This window comes from Haemorhous mexicanus, chromosome 1, assembly GCF_027477595.1.
Source record: "Haemorhous mexicanus isolate bHaeMex1 chromosome 1, bHaeMex1.pri, whole genome shotgun sequence".
Taxonomy (NCBI): Eukaryota; Metazoa; Chordata; class Aves; order Passeriformes; family Fringillidae; genus Haemorhous; species Haemorhous mexicanus.
In genome coordinates, this window is record NC_082341.1 from 13,806,307 (window position 1) to 13,826,824 (window position 20,518).

Consider the following 20,518-nt stretch of genomic DNA (forward strand, 5'->3'; position numbering starts at 1 on the left):
CAGAAACAGAGGTCACTTAGCCTGGTTTTGTTTCACAGCCTGATGGGATGATCATTATCTGCTACCATCCAGCTCTGTATAAACGAGCTCTTCAGCTCTTGTGTACAGATGTCCAGCTAAAGAGCACTGCCTGCTGAGCCTGTGAAGTAAATGAAACATGGACAAAAACTAAAACAGTAAGGTGAAGGAAGATGGGAACCTCTTCAGTGTGAGGAAGACCAGTGGGACTGCAAGGAGCCGAGCGTGTGTGTGCTGCTGTAAACTCAGATAAAAGAGAAACTCTGCTACAAGCCCCTGGCCTGGTTCCTCTCTGGGCCTTCCTCCACAGACCCTGGGAGGAATTCTGGCTGAGGTCTGAAGTGAATTGGCAAGTTGGGTGAGGTGATGGATGCTTTGCTGGGAGCCCAGTGGAGCTCCTGGTCCATATCATTCCATACGGAGGAGGCAGTGGTGTGTGGGTGCCACTGGGGAAGGGGTACCATGGGTTTGGGACATTGCCTTGTGCTTCTGACCTTAAAAACCTGCTCTTCTCTATGCTGGCCAATGTCATGAATAAAGGGGAAAATCAGTTCCAGTAGTTGGAGAAGACAGGCTGGTTACCTCATATCCCTGCCTCCTTTCTTCATTTCAGAACACCAGATCCAAGTTTCTAAACATACAGACAGCCAGTTGCTGTGGAATGGCCAACTAAAAGCCTCTACTCAGCATTTAAAAGGCTGCTGCTGGTGGTTTATAAGATATTCTTCATTTCAATATCTAAATGTAAGGTCTTTGTTAAGTTTACCATACCCCCTTGTTTCCTGTTTCTCTTAGCTTCTCAAATACATTTAATATTGGCATTCTGCTTGTTAAATCCTATTTTCAGAGGCTGCTTTGAAATTAATTAATTAGCAGCTTTTTTTTCCTTCTTGAATTTCTTGGCTCTCCCAAGGAATCAAGTGCATCATATCAACACTTAAAATAAACAAACAACTTTACAAATTATATTTTCTCTGAATCCAATTGGCATAAAACATATAAATCTGGGTACAAAAGCAGATATCTGGTGAAAATGGCAGGACTGTGCATAATTATATTATTGCATTTAAACAGATACCCATGTAGATTCATGTACAGGTGGATATACATAAAAACTCTTTAGATGCCTTTAAAGAGGCACAGGAAAAGAGAATATTCACTTGAATGAAAAGTAGTAGAAAGGGAAATGGTTTTCTAAATATAATGTGTAGAGGAATCAGAATTGTATCTTCATGACACTTTAACTTAACCAATTCATTTCTTTTTCTCTAAAATGGAATAGGGGAAAGCCACGTCTTTTTAGTTACAGTTTCTGAATTATAATTAATGAATATAAACTTCTGTATGTTGTTTGAGTTGTTTTGCATTATCCCTTGTGGGGATTTATTAGGAGATTCATAAGTAAAGAGTGAAAGGAAGAAGCAGCTTCTTTCCTGTCCCTCCATCTGAGAAATAACAGTGCACACTGTTTGAAAACTTCTGGCTTTGCATGTGAATGTGCAAAGATCATGACATTGTTCATTTTTGTGTCGTAAATAAGAGAGATCAACAGAATGTTTTGGATGGGCAGCATTGTGTTTTTTAATTCACTCTTAATTGAGCCCATATTCTTTGACACTGAATGTTTCCATATAACATCACTTGCACAGAGAACTGTGTGATTATCATGGCCCATGGTTAGTGATATTTCTAAGGTCAAGCCTTGCTTACCAGTCAAAGGGTAACGTGGAATATATAAATTAGTAGCACAACTCTGGAAATTTCTGAATGTAAGGTGATAGAACTTTAACAGAACACTGGCTTTTCAATTGTTTTTTTCCTTTTTGGCATCTAATGAGCTCTTCTAGAAGCACAATACTTTAATTCCTTTCATGGAGCTATACAGAGGGTCATTTCTGAAAAAAGTGTTTCTGAAAATTTCCATATAAATATGGAGTGGTCATTCTTCTCATCTATTTTCATCATAAATAGGACATGCCAGTTCTTTATTAGACTATTATATTTGTATCTTCTGCAAATCACTTTTTACCAGTTGGAAATGACCCATGTTCTGGGTCAGAGCTGATAGAAGGGATGAAGCTGTGCTAATTCTTTAATGTGGGAGTCCTCTTTTACTTCCCTCCTTGGAGAGGGGCCTCAGATCAAAGGTTTCTGATACTGGGTGACTGTAACTCATTCCTTCTTCTATAAATGGCTGGGCTGTATCTGCATTATTGCAGCTTCTGGGTTCATATTCTTCAGTACACATCAGGAAAAGAGCAGCCTTGGAAAACTGAACCTACTGGGAATAAAAAGAGGCTCACCCAAACAGTAGTGACAGTTTCCTGAGATACATGGATAGTTATAGGAAGTGATTGGCACAATTAGTTTGGAGGTAAATTACTGACATTTGGGAGAGATTGTTGTTACAAGATGCTATGTTAATAAGGAGAACAGTTCCAAATCTGACATCTCTGTAAGTAGGGTTTTTTTAAATGGAATTTCTCTTCATGCAGTGCATCTTTTGGGTTAATTAATTATATATATGTAATGTATTTTCCATGTACAATATACATTATTTGTGCAGCCTTCTTTGTTCTTTGGTGTTTTTTTTTTTTTTTTTTTAGAAATGAGGATCAATTTGGTCTTATTCCACATTTGTCTAAAATCCAGTTAAAAAGCAGCCGTGAAACCTCATCCAAATAAAAAACTCCAGGAATCTATTTGCTAGACCATTAGACAACATGGAAAATGGATCTGTGTGTATATTATTTCATTTATAAACAGATGTTTTCATCAGACAGAGTTACTTACATAAACTGTGTGAATGTTTTGCTAATTAACTACAGCTTTTAGCATCCTGTCTGAGAGTGACACCAAATAGTTCAGGGTCTAACCTGGTCATTGTGGAACATTAAAAGAAAGAAGAACAACCTTTATAATCTATATAGGTATTCAACAACAATAATTGCCCTTATAGACGTGAACTTGCCCAAAGTCTTTCAGGTAGAATTACAGTCTCAAAAGACTAAAAAAAGTCTTTTTCTTCATCTCTCATCACAAATCCTGTCTCAGTCTGAGGCCATCACAAGGAACTAGAGCCAAACAAATGAGCAACCTCTTCCAAAGTGCATAGGATACAAGGAAAAAGACTGGATAGCAAAAAATGATCAATGCCCAAAGTGATGTCTCTTACTGACTGTCCTAAAGGATATATGGGAGGCATTTCTGTTGCTGTAGAAATAATTTAAGTGAAAACTTGGTTTGCATTTTTAAATTGTCTTTCAGAAAATTATTTTGAAGATGTCTTCAGTGTATTTTGCCCCTGTTGTAATGCTGTCTAGTGTAGTTTTGTTTTAAATAAACAACCAAAATTTGCCCCACTTTAGCCATTCAGGAGGTGAAACAAAGGGAGAACCCAGTTTCTTCACTATTTGTAAAGTAGCAAATGATTTAGCAGACATGGAACTATCACCACACCAGGTGGAGAACGTTCTGGTTGGATTGTGATGCTGGGAGTTTTCAGGGGTACAACTGTAAGTTAAAATCACAAGTGAGTTCATGCAATGGCAGCTAGTAATTGAATTACACAGACCATTCTAATGCATAATTTCATCTACCAGATACAGAGTCTTTGATGAGATTCTTTTTACATATTGCAAATCATCTGAAATTAAAAGTATAGCAAAATTGCTTCATTTTTCCTGTCCCCTTTCACCCAATCCTCCTGCAAAACCCCATGGGTACACCATGCTGAACTAAATCTTAAAGTGTTAGATTATGTGTCCTCATTAAAATTACTCCAAAATGCTGCAGTTAAGTGTAGTGGTGGTATTATGACTTGGCAGTTTTAGTATTATATTGATCAATTTCCATTTCAAACATGATAAAGCTGACATGGCCTGTGGTCTCTAAAGATGTTTGGGAAAGAAATTTCTTTTTACAAAATTAGGGCATTTAATTGTAACTGATGCATGTCAGCCCTGGTCCCAGGAGGGCTTACAGCTGCATTTCCAGAAGAAATGGGAATTCCCTGAGTGACCCTGATGGCTTCTGTACCATGAAATCTTCTCCTTTATGGTATTGCAGCTAAAAGTGGCATACACCTTTTTCAGCTGGGTGTTGGGAGCATGTGTGCTAAAGCTGGAAGATGCTGAAGACAAGTGCAGCTTTCTGGATTAGAAATTGAATATTTTACACAAGAAAATCCCCAAACAATATATATTTTAAATAGCAGCATCACAGCTGGCTCAGTAAATCCCAATGTCCAAGCTGCAGCGATGTTTCTCACCTGTGCCTCTGTGGTTTGTCAGCACAGCTATCTCTGAATTAGCTCTGGCAGTAATGGAAACCCCTGCAAATGGGGGGTTACAGGTAGCCAGGAGCACCTTAAGGCTGTGTGGTGTAGGTGTCTGTGAGAAGGATGGTGTGTGGCAGCGCTGGGTGCTTATCCCTCTGCTCCTCCTCTAGCTTGGTGCTTGTCCCAGTGCTGCCACTCGTGGGTGCAGGGAGAGCTGTTTGCCAGAAAGCAGGGACAAAGAAAGGAGTGGAGGGCTTGTCTGTGGCTGGTGGATCTTCTACTGTTTCACTATTTGGCTAACACCAACATGACTGTGTCTCTGATTGCAGCACTGGTATTTTGTTCCAATCTGATAATAGCACTATTTTGAGCCTCTGAAGAAAGGTGAGAGGTGAAAGTGTTGAGAAACAAAAAGACTTACAGAAACCACATCTCTGTGCCATTCTGGCTTTTATTTCTGCTGTCACAAAAAATTGCTGAGTGACTTGGATGTCTTCTGTGTAAAATAAGCTGATTTAAGTCTTAGCAGGAGAGAGGCAATCTTCTACAGAAGTGGGCTACAAGCAGAAATATTTTGGTAGGTGGGATGAATGTACTCTTCTGTCAGCACAGATAACATTACGCGTAAACTTTTAGCAAAATTCTAGACATTAGTATAGATACACAAGACAGAGGCCTAATTTAACTCTCCTAGCTTAGGTAATTTCATTTACATTGAGTGTTGTGATGCTTGAGACTTTTGACAGCACATATTTTCAATAGAAGCTTTGTGCAATGTGACTGTTCATTGTGATTCTGAGACCTGGTGATTGAATAATTGAAGAACAACACATCCCTAGATGAACATCTTTCCTTCTCTTTTACTCTTGTGAAATGCTCCTGTGCAGGCATAATGGATGCTGTGTGGTGAGAGATCTTTGTGTTTTATAAATAAAAATGTCTTTTTAAGAAGTTTCTATTGAACATTGTAAGCAGGAATCAATAAAAAATGGAATTCTCTGTAAAGTACAGAAATACAGAAAACATCTTGTTTCATAGGAAGAAATTTCTGTTCATTCAGACTAGGTGATGTCTGTCAGGTAGTGGGTTATTGTTAGGTGACAGTAATGCACGCACCAACTGTATGGGTGGCTTTGTGCATAAAATGATTTTTTGCTATTTCTTTGTCAGATTCTGATTTTGTTGTTATACCTGCCCAGCACTTTGAACAAGAGAAATTGTTGTTTTGGCTTATATAGGAGTTGTCCTGCCCCTGTAACCTGAAGAGAAGCAGCATTGAATAAGAGAAGCAACAGGAAAAAATCAATTTGTATACACCACTCCCATTTGCTGTACAAAGCTGACTTCCCCTTTCTAAGCAAGACCCAGAGCAAGTTTCTAGTTTGCTGTGTGGTTAACCCGAACTGCAATACTGGATTGTTTTCAGTTGCTGAAAGACACAAAGCTTTTGCTCATTTGTGGCAGGGTAAAGTAATTTATGATGGTTATTTGTTAAGCTGGTTACCTGTGCAAACATATTTTTACAAGGTTATCTTGTGTTGGATGAATTGAAGCTTCAGTGTCTTGAAATGGAAGACTTTATCTTATACTACAACATCTTTCAAGAAAAGAAGTTCGCATCAATTAAGAGAGCTTAGGTTTAGTATGCCTGGGAAAAGATTAGTCTTGCACAGGAATCTTTTGAAAACTGCTCTATTTCACAGTTATAACAAGACCTGAATTTCTTAGCAAAGCTTGTCATATATATACAAGAAATAAAGTTGTGAAGGACAATTGTAAGGGAATTGTAAAGTTCTGAAGGACCGTTCTGAGGTGCTGCATCGAGAATATTGGACTAGTATTGTTCCAATCCAAATAAATATCAGTATGGCAAATAGGGAAAGGAAATACTCATGCTGATGAAATGAAGTATTGATTTAAGAGGGGGTCAAAAATCTGCTCTGTGCTATAAATAAAATAATAACTTTTAGCTGCAAATGTGCATTGCTGTTTGTTTATTATTTTAGAGGGTTTTGAGATTCCAAAAAGTGGTAATACTGCAAAATATGTAGGACTACAATCCAATCCTGTTTTAAAAATAGATACTCTCTCTGAATGATCTGATTTGGCATGACGATAGAAAAACATTGACTGGAAAAAATACTCTGCTTCTGAAGGAAGTATACTTATATGTATTATAGTATATTTATAATTCTCTTTTGAAAAGCTAAGCAGAATTTTAGCTCCATGTATTATTTCAGTTGGAAGGAACTAAACTGTGTAAGCTATCAGTAACACTGACTTCAGGGTAAAGGTAACTCCCATCATTAAGAATCTGCCTCTGTGCTTTTGTTGGCTTTTAGTGATCAGACTGGGTAAGGACTAATAACCTTTAGAAGCTGAAGAATTTGTACAGCTTGTAGGAAAGATGTGCAGACAAATTCATCAATTAAAAAGAAAGAGAAAAATTATCAGTCTCAGTAGGATCAGTGTATCTCTGTCAGCACAATCTCCATCTGCTGCTGTTCTACAAATGTGACTGTACTTGTACCTTCAGGCAAACCAGGCAAAGCATTATTATGTGAAATAATAAATTCAAGTTTTGAACTCTACAGCATGCTGTTCTGGTTTTAAGGACAGCACCTGGAGCAGTGAGACTGCTTTGATTGTAAAATTGATTACTTACAGAGACTTGGGAAAATTATCTAGTGCCATAGTGGTCACTGAGTGCACTCATTTGGTGCATTTGCTCTCATTGAGAATGAACTGAGGAGAGTGATGCTCTGAAAGCCTTGCTGAGTATGTGCTTGGGAATCTGTGCACTAGAGGTTTGAAGTTGGAAAAAGAGGAAGGGAAGCATGAGTGGGTGGAAGATCTCCAACTCCACCTAGGCTTTATTTGGGTGTCCCTGGCATTAAGGAACGGGAGCTCTTGCCCTTGAGTGGCCGAGCCATTGCGCTGTCCTTGGGTCTAGTCTTCCTTTTGTATTCATTTAATAACCAGCTGCATTGTTAATGTGCAAGGACTGGTTGTTTTTTATAAGACCCTTTTTTGTTTCTTTTAAACTAGAAAGATGAAAACTACAGAAGCCTACCACGAGATACTAGTAGCTGGTCTAACCAGTTTCAGAGAGACAATGCTCGTTCATCGTTAAGTGCCAGTCATCCCATGGTGGACAAGTGGCTGGAGAGGCAAGAACAGGTAATATATATGTGTATATATATATTACTTTATCAATCTAATCTTTGTGCTACTCCAAGCTATTACAAAGAAGTGTATTCTTACCTGACAGAAGCTCTTTAAGCATGATAGAAGCTCCAGCAGTATGCTGACTGCATTTGTATGAGATACCTTCTTCTTCAAAAAAACCTGCATTAAGACTGAAATGGACACCTGAAAATAATTTCATTTTTGATTTCGTAAATACATTCCTATAGTATATGGACTGCTGCTGTTCTTCACAACTGATACCAACAGGGTTATTTTAATTAGTATTATTTTGATAAGCACTCTGCCATTGAAATCCAGCAATGATACTACGTAATGTGGGTCAGTTTTGGCACTGCACTTTTAAATGCTTGTTATTTTTAACACCATAAAGCATATTAATTATAAATTTTAAGACAGTATTATTTTTGTTTAGTATATATTTATATTCATTTTTTTCTTAGTCTTTTTTGAGATACTTAGTAGTTCCAATTTGTGGTTGTTTTTAATCAATTAATTTATTTCTTAATTTGTTTATAAGCTGGTAGTCACAGAGGTTTAAAGGTCTGAAATTCAAATTACCAAACAGTCACTACATGTCTTTGTATATGCCTGAAATTTTCAAAGAAGTGTCTTCAGATGTATACAGAAAATGCATCTTTAATATGGAAATTGGAAATACTGCAGCAAGCTCACATGTAGGGTAATGCATATGTAGCATTATTGCCTCGTTTTTTTACTTTATGCAATGTGCCATGAAAATACTGAATTTTTGCATTGAACAACAATGTACAAATTTTCTATTTTATAGCAATAGGACATAAACCCAGAATTTGCTTTATTACAGAAGAGCTTCAAAATGAAAATTGCTATTTGACACAGCCCAGGCTTTGTTACACTGTGCAGTGTAAATGGAGGGGAAGGTTTATAATCCAATCCTTGGTGTCCTAGGCCTGTTCTGCACCCACATATCCCTTACTGATATTTGAAGTTTGGCATTGCCAAATCATAGCATACTCCAAACATTCTTTGTTCAAACCCATTCTTAGTTTAAACGGAATGTAAATAATATCACAGACTATTAAAAAATCCTCTCAACCTCCTCCCAAATGTGAGTTATTAACTATTTTTGTGCCTTGTAATTATCTGCAAATTTATTATCTATTCTATGAGAAATATTCTGTCTTTGGTCTTTCTATTCTTTCCTCTGCACATTTGATGCCAGCGTTCCTTCCATTGCTGTTTTCCTCCAAGAAGATACAGTGTTAGGTTGGATGAAGCGAGCTGCTGTCTCTGTATCAGCCTGTCTTGAAAGGGAAAGTCAGTGCCCAGATTTGAAGGCACCTCCTGTGTCAGTTCTGCTTGTTTGATGCTGTCGAGGCATATTTCCATGCATCGTTAGATTCGCACTGTGGCACTTAATGAAACTGTTGTCTCAGCAAAAGAAGTTGGATTAGAAATCTTAATAGTGATCATCTTGTAAAATGTTTGCTACGTGAAATTTTAATATATGATGTTTCAAATTAAACTTTGTGTTGATTTTAGTCTCTGAACAGCTTAACTAGTTCAATTTGTTCACCAATTAGGTAAATAATTTGCCAGTAATGGTAGACTGGAAGCATATTTGTTAGCAGAGTTAACTGTTTGCAGTTTGAAATTGTAAATATGATGTTTCTTTAGAGCAAGTTCTCTGCTTTTTGTTTTTGTTTGTTTGTAGTGGTGTTTTTATCAAGAGAGATGGTTTATTCTTTGAATATGTTAATGATTCTGCATGTACCTGGAAGATCACCATCCTTTTGCAGTTTTATAAAGCAGGATAATTGGTTAGACTGAAATATTTTTAGCAGGATACATAGAGGAGGATAAAGTCTGTTGGGAGAGTGGGATGCACTATCGGGAAGAAGGAGGGGCCTGGTAGGGGATGGAGTAGCTGCAGACAGAGATATTCTTCCACGCATTTTGGCATTTTTAATATCTTCTTCAGTATCCACTGTGGGATGTTATTTCCCACTGGTTAAACCTTCACTTCTGAGAAGGGGAAGCTCAAGCAACAATGTTGCAATCTGGCATGATCAATTAATTTAGCAACTTCAGTTGTGTTCCTGTGTGCTTGGCAGAGCTGTGGAGGGGCTGGAGTGCTCTGTTCACCCTGCCAGGACGTGCATAAAGAGTAGCAGACAGCAGGTCTGGCACCAAGGATAAGGCAGCAACAGTGCCAAGAAACCTGTAGGGCAAAACCCATTACCCCCAGATACCAGGGGTATTAATAGTCCTGCTCTAACATGCCTTTATGGCTCTTCAGAGAAGGTAGTGGAAAACGTTGAGTTCATCTTGCAAACTGCAGAAACTTTTTGTTGGATGAAGGCTCTTCTGTCTGGGCTCAAATTACTTCTCTCAAAGCTGGCCTCATCTCTTTCTTTTGAGTATGAGGCAAGAAATAATTCCAGGATGATCTTTGTCACCATCTAGCATAAATGAATATTCACTGGAATTACTTTTTGAAAGTGTAATGTGCCAAAGAAGTACAATTATTTTTGTGTGGACAGTACCTCAGTTCCTATAAACTGCAGTAGGGAGCAAACTGTAATTCTGTAGCATCACAGCTCATTCTGAAGGTGGAACAAGAGACATTGTTTCTGGGAAACCATTATAAACCACTGTAGCAGGCATTAATAAGGGCATAGAATTGGATATTTTCAAGTAGGTGTTAGAGAAGTAGTTCTGTAAACTTTTCTGGGTGTTTGTGCCTAAAAATGGAGGAATGTAGGAAAACTTAAAATTTCTGGCAGTAATTGCTTTTGCCTTGTGTTTGTGGAGTTTTACTTGGGCTCTAGTAAATTAGAGTGATACATCAAATAAATGGAAAAGATTGTCTGGTTTACAAGTCCTTTAAGGTCTTCTGCTTGTATGTGCTGGTTAGCTATATCTCCCTAGCAATTGTTCCCAGTTAGTTCCAGAGCCCTGTTGTCCACAGGGCAAATGACCCATGGTTGTCCACAGGGCAAATGACCCATGTGTTTCTCAGTAACTTCTGGTATTTCTCAAGCCTAGGAGATAAATTATGTGAAACTCTGTACCAAAGAATAATTTCACCACTATGGAGCCAAAAATGCAAATTCAGTTTCAGAATACTGTTAGAAAGGTAGGGGTTTTTAAGGGACTTTTTACAAGAGCATGTAGTGATAGGACAAAGGGGTATGGCTTTCAACTGACAGAGAATAAATTCAGATTAGATATAAGAAAGAAATTTTTCATTAGGAGGCTGGTGGGGCACTGAAACTAGTTGCTCTAAGAAGTTGTGGATGCCCCATCCCATCAAGGCTAGGTTGGATGGGGCTCTGAGCAACCTGGTCTAGTGAAAGGTGTATCTGTCCATGGAGGGGGGTGGAGCTGTAGGTGATCTTTAAGTCCCTTCCAGCCCCAACCATTCTGTGACTCTATCATTGTATTTTTTACTCTTTCACTCAATTAATTCTTTTTTACAGATTGTCAAGTACTAGGGGGAAAAAAAAGTGCAGTCTTTAATTTGATTCTGAAATATATTAGAAAAAGCTGGTTTTTACTCTTTGTCTCCGCAACACCTCCCTTTTCCCCACAGCCACCAAACTTTAAAGAACAGTTGAAAAATCTTATTTTCTCTGAAATTTATTCATGTATGTGGTAATGTCACTTTTATTTGAGAACTCTTTCTTCCCTCAGTTCACCTCAAGACTTGCTTGGGCCCTGATCAAATCTGGCCTCATGCTGTTTCATACCAAGGAGACATAAAAGGGAATGCGTGAAAGAGTTAAAGTTTTCACGAGTTCCTTAAGTTTAGGTACACAGAAACTTTCTCTCACATGGTCATTTTTGTTTCATTAGTCAAATATTGGAACTGACAGCAAACCAAAGACCATGAATTCCTTGCTCAGCTGGTTGGGAATGGGTGCGGGGTCAGCAGGAGAGGAAATCATAAAACAGCCTCACTTAAATATGAAGCAGTTGGTCAGCTTTGCAAATGCAATAAGTTTAGTGTGGTTAAAACTATATGTAATTATTGTTTAGAGCAGTTAAAACTATATGTCATTCTATATACATACAGATATATATATTTTTATACATTCATGTATTTGGTGTATATATTTATTGGTGCATGAAAACAAAGTAGGAGATGGAGTAAAATTTTATAGTTATTACTGAAGAACATGTCTGATTCATAAGTAGCTTTCTGGTATCCAGCAAAAGCCAGACTAAAGCAACTCAATTGCATTCTGCAATGGCAAGAGAAGCTGGTTACTGCTGCTGTCTTCTTGAGCAGAAATGTGCTATGTGAAACACTTCCCTAAGTTATTTTTGTTCATGACATCTGTCCATAGTAATCTCGTTCAGTTTCTCTGGTTCCTGTTGCAGCAGGATCAGACGTGGCAGTAGCATATGGATCTTGTATCTCCAGCTGTAGAGTACCTGCCTTCAGCTTGTATTTTCAGCAAAATAAGGCCTGCTTTTAATATGATTGAATATACTCTCTTCAGATATTTGGATACTATAAATTAATGCATTTCAGCACTGTCAGTTGAAAAAAAAAAAATCAAAGCTTCAGAGGATGGGTTGGTGAATTTAAACCACTAATTTAATGTGGCTTTGTCAAATTTTCATGTAACAATGAAAAACCTGTTTCTATTTCATACTTTAAGAAAGAAGGCAGCAATGCTGCTCATTTATTTTGTTTATTTCTAAATGTTTCATAGTGTTATGGCTAATGTATATGTTTTTGTTTTCACTAGTGTACCTTTTTTGTGCTTCTCCTTGTCTGACAGGTGTATTTTGGCTTTTTTTCCCTAGGTTTTATCTTTTATTGTGACTGTAATGGAAGGGTCTCTGAATTCTGTTTCATGGCCTGAGGATGGGGGAGGCCTGGGGGTGGAGGTTCTCACCTCGAGCTCATCACATGTAGAGGTTGAAACTGCAGTAAAAATTATTGTCATTATAATGAGTTGGGCTTTAGGATTTGGAAAAAGGAATAGCTAGGCTTCAGTTAGAGGAATAATTTTTAACTGGTTATCCATTACTCTGTGAAGTGCCAGGATAGAGTCTATTGCTTTCTTCTCTCTCCAAGGACCATGCACTTCATAATTAGTCTCTTGTGATAACAACCTTAATGAACATGGAACCATGGCAGCATATACATTGTAAAATACAAAGATAGTTTAAAGCTTATCATACTCCCTATAAAGGATATCTGTCACAGAAATAGACAAATGCAAGTGTTCAGAGCTCTAGGCGTAGTGCAGAGAGGTGTCCCTTTGGGGGGTCATCAGTGGAGGTCCCATATGAAATGCAGGCAGTGTGTGTGTGTGTAAGCATGAGTCTGCCCAGCATTTGTGAAACTAGGCAAGAACACTGAGGCTGATCATAGGAGGACTCAATGTAACCAAATGGCATGGGTTGGTTTGCTTCTGGCTTGGCACATGATTTAATATTGAGTAGTTGGGCATAGCTGTAACCAGGGGCAGGTTGAAGTAATCAGGGCATTGGTGGAGGATTTACTCAAGGTTTGTGTTAATAAAAGAGTTGTTTGGAAGACCTCAAGGTGCCCCTGCAGGAGTTCAAAGTATCCCAGTCCCGTATCCAGTTGTATGTAAAGGTTTTTTACTACTTGAGATGGGTTCTTGGCCCTGTGATCACACTGGCTTCACTCTGATAGGGCTGTCAACACCCCGACAGCTGCAGCAGTTGTTTCTTCTGGATTTTGCACTGTGAAGATGATGGAAATCTTGTTTTGGCCAAAGAGTATTTTCTCTTTGCTGGTGCTGCACAGGTAATTAGGTATTGAGTGCTCCTTTATTTCTTTATATTGGCAAGACGTGAACTATTTCAGCACAGGAGCTCAAATGCTCGGATGAAATGTAAGCTATCAAGTGCTGGCTTCTCAGCCTCCACTCAGCATGAAGAGGGACAATTACAACTCAGTAAGGGCAGTGGTCTGAGGCAGCCAAATGCCCTGTCTGGCTGCCAGAATAGCACCCTGACATCTTGGAGCTGTTACTAAATAAATGTTTAATAATGTTTTCTTATATTTTTCTCATTTTTTCTTTGACCAATCACCCCTTTGGAATATTTTGTATATGTAATATGGTCAAAATTTGTATGCAATTTCTAATAGCATTTGACTTCCCATAAGACTGTTGTGATATTGGGGTATCACTGATCTGTATGGGACCACAATTAAGTAATTATTCTCTAGATTTGTTTCAGTGTTCTCCTTCTGTTGTTTTTATTAGTTAGGAAAAAATGCTATGCGTAGTGCACTCCAAAATGACAAACCTGTATTTCAGTGATTATAATGTGGGTATTTAAAAAAACTGTCCAAACTCCTGTTGTTTGCCACTGGAGTGTGGATCTGCACCAGGCTGAGCTGTGCATGAGCTCAGCTGTCAGTCCCAGGCTGGACATGCTGAGCTGCTTCCAGCAGCTGAGGCTCTGCTGGTGAGGGGCCCAGGTCCCACAGACATGTCCCAAACTGGGAACTGCTGGAGCTGGTTCTGTTACATTTAAGAATGCTGAAAAAAGTGCAGGGAAGGGGAAACAAGCCCTTATGATGGTCATGTATGTTCTCCATTCCTGTATTTATGGTTTCTGCTTTGAAGGTTAAAATTTTCAGCGTGTTTTTCTGTGCTGAGAATCAGAATCACAGGTCTATTCCAGGTATAAATCTGACTTTGGATCTGACTTGATTCAGATCCAGATTTCTAAATCTAATAATAATTTCCATATTTCAAATAAATTTGATTTTTAAGTCCTATCTTGATCTTTTTTTTCTGATTTTTTTTTTTTTATTCCTACACCCATTGAAGAGTTTTTATGTCTCCTGAACTCAAAAGGATATCTGTGGTTTCCTGTATAAACCTTAGATGTGAATATGTTAATTCAGATATTTGTTGAATATTCTCTGAATGTTTGTGTATGACCACAGAAACAAAGAAGCCTTTAAGAAAATACTTATTTTTATTCTGAATGCACCAGTATGTACAGAGATAGAATCAAATTTCAAGATACAACCAATGCAGTATGCATTAGTGTCAAGAAAATATTAATGTGGAGTTTATAAGTCCATGCACTTTCATAGAAAATGGCCATTTCTGGACATGACCATAGTTGTATACTTTGGAGAGAAAAGACTTTTTTTATTTGTCTTGGAGTCATGAACAGATTTGAAGTTGTTTTTCAGTGCTGAGGATTTCAGTTTATATGAGGTAGGAGGTTGGAATAAACAGCTTTATTGCTTGGGGACAGCTGTAGTGGTGATGCTTTTATAAACACTGTTTCATGCTGGCATCTATCTTGTTCTCCTTTCAAAAATAATATGTCATTTCATACTGTGTATTAAATAGGTGAGGCAGTTGGGGGCTTTCAGTTATATGCTGCTGTGTAGATATGAATTCAGTGGCAGAATGTAACTCCGTATGTGTCCACATTAAAAAAAAAAAAAAAATATTCAAACCAAAGGCAGAAATGGCAATTTAACAAAAATACTCGTGGGTTTTAATTATCATAGAAGAAGACGTGTCATATTCAGGTGTGTATATCCTCACACTCCAACAGTCTCACTCTCAAAGATGTTTAAGTATGAGCAGGCAGATGATAGACTGGTCTGAAATGTAAAGAATCAACAGCTTATATTGGAAGATACCTGGTGACCTGGTCCTACCTTTTGTGGGAAGGAGAGCCTAGGTGAGATTACCTGGTACCCTGTCCAGTCCTGTCTGACCACCTCCAGTGATGGGGGGTGTATCATGATGTTCTTAGGGAGGTTCTTCTGGTAATTCTATAATTATAATCTTCTGATTATTAAAATATCCCCAAAAATCTTGAACTAAACCAAACCAAAAAAACACCACCACCAAATCTTTCTGGATTGAGATGAAATCTTGCCTGAAGCAACTTGTACCTGTTGCCCCTTGTCTTCTCTTTGTGTGTTCTGTTTGTGAACAGAAAGCCTCTGTCCTCTCCGTAGCCACCGTTTAAGTACTCAAATAATGTGGTGAGGTCCCCCTGAGCCTTCTCCAGACTTAACTTCCTCAGTCCTTCTTCACAGTGTGTGCTTTCCAACCCTTTAATCATCTTCATGGGCCTCCTCTGAACCTTCTCCAGTGCATCCTTGTCTTTGATGGGCTGTGGCAGCCAGAGCTCGGCACAGTTCTGCAGGTGCAGCCTGGCAAGCACTGAATGCAGTGAGATAGCACAACTCTGTCTCTGCTACTGTCTGCTATAGTACCCCCTCTGTTTTGCAGAAACTTTTTGGAAAGTGTTGTCACATAAGAAAAGTGTTTTCTGACTTGCTAGTAACCATAGACTGCTATTTTTCTGCCCTTTTCGACCAAGCTGTTGTTATGGTAATTTATGGTAATGAATGTACCATACATGCAGTATAAATAATACTCTCTAAAATTGCAGAGAGATCCTGTAGGAAGCTTTACATTAATTATTGCTGTTAGTTTTTTGACTGTTTCCTAAATATTTTGTGGAACAATATTATCTTGTTCTTTTTAGACTTCTGTCTCGGGCAGCAGGTCAAATAATGACATCTGAAAATCCATTAATGGCCCTGGAAAAGCTTTTCGTCAAAGGATGTGTCTGGTGTTTTTTTTTTTCTTCTTTGTTTTCTTTCTTCATGCTGTGAAAAAGGTCTGTCTTCTCATATGTTTACTTTCTACTCCATATATATATATATATATATATATATATATATATATATATAATATATCCCCATGACTTGTTTATAACAAAAATGCTTTCTGTTTTCACAATGTGCTTGTTGGTGCTACTGTGCTGTGTCTGCAGCAGTCCTGATGGGAATGTGGCAGGAATTAGTCCCATTCAGGCCAGCTTGGGGTGGTGATGGTCACAGCTTCCCTGCTGCACAGCCCTCCCTGCCTGGGAAAGAGGGGAGAGGTGGCCCTGAGATGGTCGAGTGAGCAGCACTGAGCAGGAGCCTCAATTACAGAGTGCCACAGTAGTGCACAACTGAAATACATTAGTAAAATTAAAATTTGTCCTCATTCCCTCAGTGAGTAATACAGTTAATGAAAATAGATCTAACCAAATTAAGATAATTTATTTAATTAGTTTGCAGCACTGTAAAACTTTTCAGGGCAGTACAGCCCTTCGGTGCAAACCTGAAATAGATGCAGTTCCACTGTTCACTTCAAAGACCACAAAGGTTAAAACTTTTAAGTGTATTAAAGCAATTCTGTTAATTGTGTCTGTAGAGGATTCTCCCTTGCCCTTCCTGGTAAAGTATTCTTAATTTAAAATTCACATTATGCTCGTTCTGCAATCTAGCCTTTTAACCAAAGTGTAAATATGTGATTGCTTGTGTCTTCGAAGCTTAAAAAGAAATTTTGCATTTTTGTTTCAGAAGGTGGTACTGGTAGTACATGGTACTGGTATTTTACCTTTTTTTCCCTTTCAGTTTGTATTCTTATTTTCTCTGCTCTACCTTTCTCTTCTTCCTCTGTATGTGCTATTAATGATTTGTAATGCAAGTTGCTATGGGGCAGGAGCCAATTCCTTGGAAGGAAAGAGGTGCCATCTCTACACTCCATTCCCTAAATCCCTTTCATGTTTTATTTTGTTCAGTCTTGATGCTGGCTTTTTCTATGATCTTTCAGAAAGACACCATTCAAAATCAGAAGGCTATCCCAGATGCTGTAGGTTTGGGTTTTTTTCACCTAACTATGGGGCTTGGAAGGGACCTCTGTGGACCATGTAGTCCAAGCACCTGCTAAAGCAGGTTCACCTTGAGCAGGCTGCACACAATCATATCCAGGCAGGTTTTGAATATCTCTGGGGAAAGAAACTCCACAAACCCTCTGGGCAGCCTTTTCCAGTGCTCTGTCACCTTCAATGAATTATTTTCTTGTTCCTTTCAATTTATAAGAAAACCCAAGGTCCACAATTTGCTCGATTTTGTTGTCAAACCAAGCTTTTGTAAGTCTGCATTACAAGCCAGACTGGTCTTAGCTTAAACTTCACATTAGCCTAATTTTTAGTTAACCTAATTCATGCTGTAGAATTTTCTTGACCTTAAATAGAAAAATAAATGCCTTTATTTTTTTAAATTCTCTGATTTTCTTGCTGGTACAATTTTTCTTCTAAATGGCTTATGTTACTTATTTTAAAGTAATATTTATATTATTAATTTGTAATGGAAGGTTTAGTCCTTCCTACACTAAAATAAAAGCACTTCCTACACTGAAATAGATTTTTCTGGATTGGAAACATGGATATGAGAGCTCTTGGCTTCTCCTTAGAGTTTTTTGAGGAGGTTCAGGTAAATCACTTCTGACACCCGCCAGTCAGTTAACTCCGAGCAGAACAGAAATAAAGACAAAGTGGCTATTTTGGGCAAGGGAAAAAGAAAGATTTTATATGAATGGGAAACATATCTTTATCTAATTTATTGGATAATAGCAGGATGATTTTCATATTTTTTCTTTCAATGATTTATTTTTCACTTATTGTGAGGAAGGTGCTTTCAGAAAAGGGCCAAGTTTATCCTTTCTGTTGTGGAAGTGATAGTTATTTTACCTTCCATTAATGGAAATAGGAAAGGTGCTTACTCCTCCAAATCCTGTGTGGACAGGTCATTTTAATGACATGGTTGCACTTTGCTGTAAATGGGAATGATACTGTGTAACTTAGAGTTAATAATTGAGTTATGTGGAAGTAATTTGTCTGGGTTTTTGTTTTATTTTGGGTTTTAAATTTAATCTTGATTTTATTGCTTAAGTATGAGCATTTCATTATTGAATGTAGTACTCTCTGGCTGTATTAAGTGGTTACTGTAATTTATAGGATACTTTGAGAAATGTCATGATTCTCATGAAGCGACACAGCATGATTTAGGGAGTGCAGCAACTGAGTGAGTGGAATTACGTAATATGACCTGGTTGATGTGAGGTACCATAAGATCTTAATTTATTTCCTCAGTATAACTGGGTGAGAAAAGAAGATAATAGGCCAGCCCCACCAGTTCATTCAGTGGCTGATTTGAAAATAAGTCCATTCTAAATTGATCTTGAAGCTACTTGGAGTTGCATATAAAATGGTCAACTTCCTGTCCAGGGCCAGGGAAGGGGCAAGCAGGGACAAAAGGAAATAAGTTGGTTAGGAAATGGGGCTGTATGAAGTTATTTACTTCTATATATGTCATAGGAAAAAAAAAAAACCTCTCTTTTTTGTAAGTAGTTTAATTTGATCTGATTTAATAAATAATTAAAAATATTTTCAAAAGACCCAAGAACTAAATGCCAGCTGCCTTGTGGCACCAGTGAGTTTTTTGCTGAATCCCTGTGCCAAAGAAAGAACACCAATGTGAAACTAATGCAGTTGCTCTGGATGAGGGAGGTTCCATATTCAGAATACACAGAATTAAAGCAAATACAGCACAACTAGTGTTTCCTTGAAGAAGCAATTGTTTGGATTAACAAAAGAGTTTCTGTAATAAACTGTTGTAAAATTTTATTTTTCAAAAACATACTACTTGTCATTTTGATCTCTTGAATGTGATATTTTAAGAATAAGAATTGTTGCCCTGATTCCATATTAAGGTATTACTTTCATGCCATCTGCATGTAGTTACTTCAACTTTATTTGGATTGAAATTTTTTATGCTGCTTTTTCCAGCCAAGAGTTGACTATGAATTTGAGAAAAATCAGTTGGTTATTATTTTAATTTGCCATTGAAAATATTACTTATTTTCACAGTTTAAAAATCAGGGCAGTATACATATAAAATTATTGCTAAAATGAGAGGGGAAAAAATTTATCCTTTGGTTTGTGTACTGCAGGCATTTTTACAGACTATGAAATAAACACGTGAAGAGTGAGGCACCCAGTATGATCAAAACCCCTACTTCTCTTACTGTTCCTTCAAAATACTAGGCAGGAAGCCAGTGTTCAGTCATTTTGTTTCAAGTCTTAATTTCCTCTTCCTTTTGTGGTACCCTCATTTGTCTTCAAAAATCTTTACTTTCCCAATGTGTTGGAACTCATGATTGCTTATAATTTCCACTCATTTATCCAAAGCACAGACTAAATTAAATGTTCCAAAAGAAAGCGGCCATATCTGTGAGCATCTCTGTTTAAAATTATTGCAAGTTGCATTGAGTATTCTGTCATGACATTTTTATTTATCTCAGTTTTCTAGGCAATAATTGTTAAAACAAAGCACAGACTTCATAAAGCAAGCCCATCAGTAGTTCTTCCTTGTAGTTACACTTTAGCACTATAAATAGCTTTCTCTTCATAAAAAAACTCTTTAAACTCATCCTCTCATCAGAACTGATGGATTTTTCTGGTGACTTGAAGGTCTTTAAAACTGTTCTCCATGCAAGAGACATGATATTATATTTCAGTAGGATAGTGGGTATTGTAGCATTATGGAAATTATTCTAGCTCGAGAACTCTGACAGTTTTTTTTCTCTAAATTAACAAACGTCAGTCTTACTGAAAAACTGAAATTGGGTAGGAGGCACTTCAGCTCCATACTGGTGTGTCAGAGGACAGCAGAAAATACTGGGATGTAGGCTGGGAAATACGTAGGGGAGAAAAAAGTTGATATATTATAGTCAGTGTGAACCCACATATCTACCTACACCGTTGCAACCCAGCTCCTTAATGACTGTTTAATTTTATGGCTTTTCGTGTTTGAGGCACTTTGTGCGCGTCGAATAAAAGGAGGCGCGGTTCAAGAGTTGTGCCCTCCCATGGCGGCCCCTGGGGCTTTGAGCACCTTGGTGTCAGGCATGCTTTGACTTGTCTCCCTCCAAAGCCAAACCTCAGAAGGCTTGGGTGAAACCAGAGCAGTGCTTGTCTCTGCTCAGTGCAGCTGAGACTGTTCTGGGTGGTGGGAGTCACTTCGAAACTGTCCCTGGGGCTGTTTCAGCAGAGCAGATGCAGCTGCTGGGGCTCGGTCTAGCTGGGTGTTCTGGTGGGAAGTGGGACCTCTCTGGGTCCTCTCGGCCAGGAGACTCTACAGAGATAAAGATCATT

General features: G+C 38.0%; 1 protein-coding gene across 13 annotated transcripts in view; it reads left to right on the plus strand.

The window, feature by feature from the left end:
• The window catches only part of PARD3 (par-3 family cell polarity regulator), a 447,781-nt gene that overhangs the window by 186,454 nt on the left and 240,809 nt on the right, over window positions 1-20,518 (plus strand). For 9 of the 13 annotated variants that reach the window (XM_059840275.1, XM_059840315.1, XM_059840296.1 and 6 more), the window contains one exon: window positions 7,346-7,477. The exons of the other annotated variants lie outside the window; for them this stretch is intronic. In XM_059840275.1, the coding sequence (XP_059696258.1) occupies window positions 7,346-7,477 (132 nt within the window). The remainder of the gene's footprint in view (window positions 1-7,345; window positions 7,478-20,518) is intronic. 13 annotated transcript variants of the gene reach the window in all.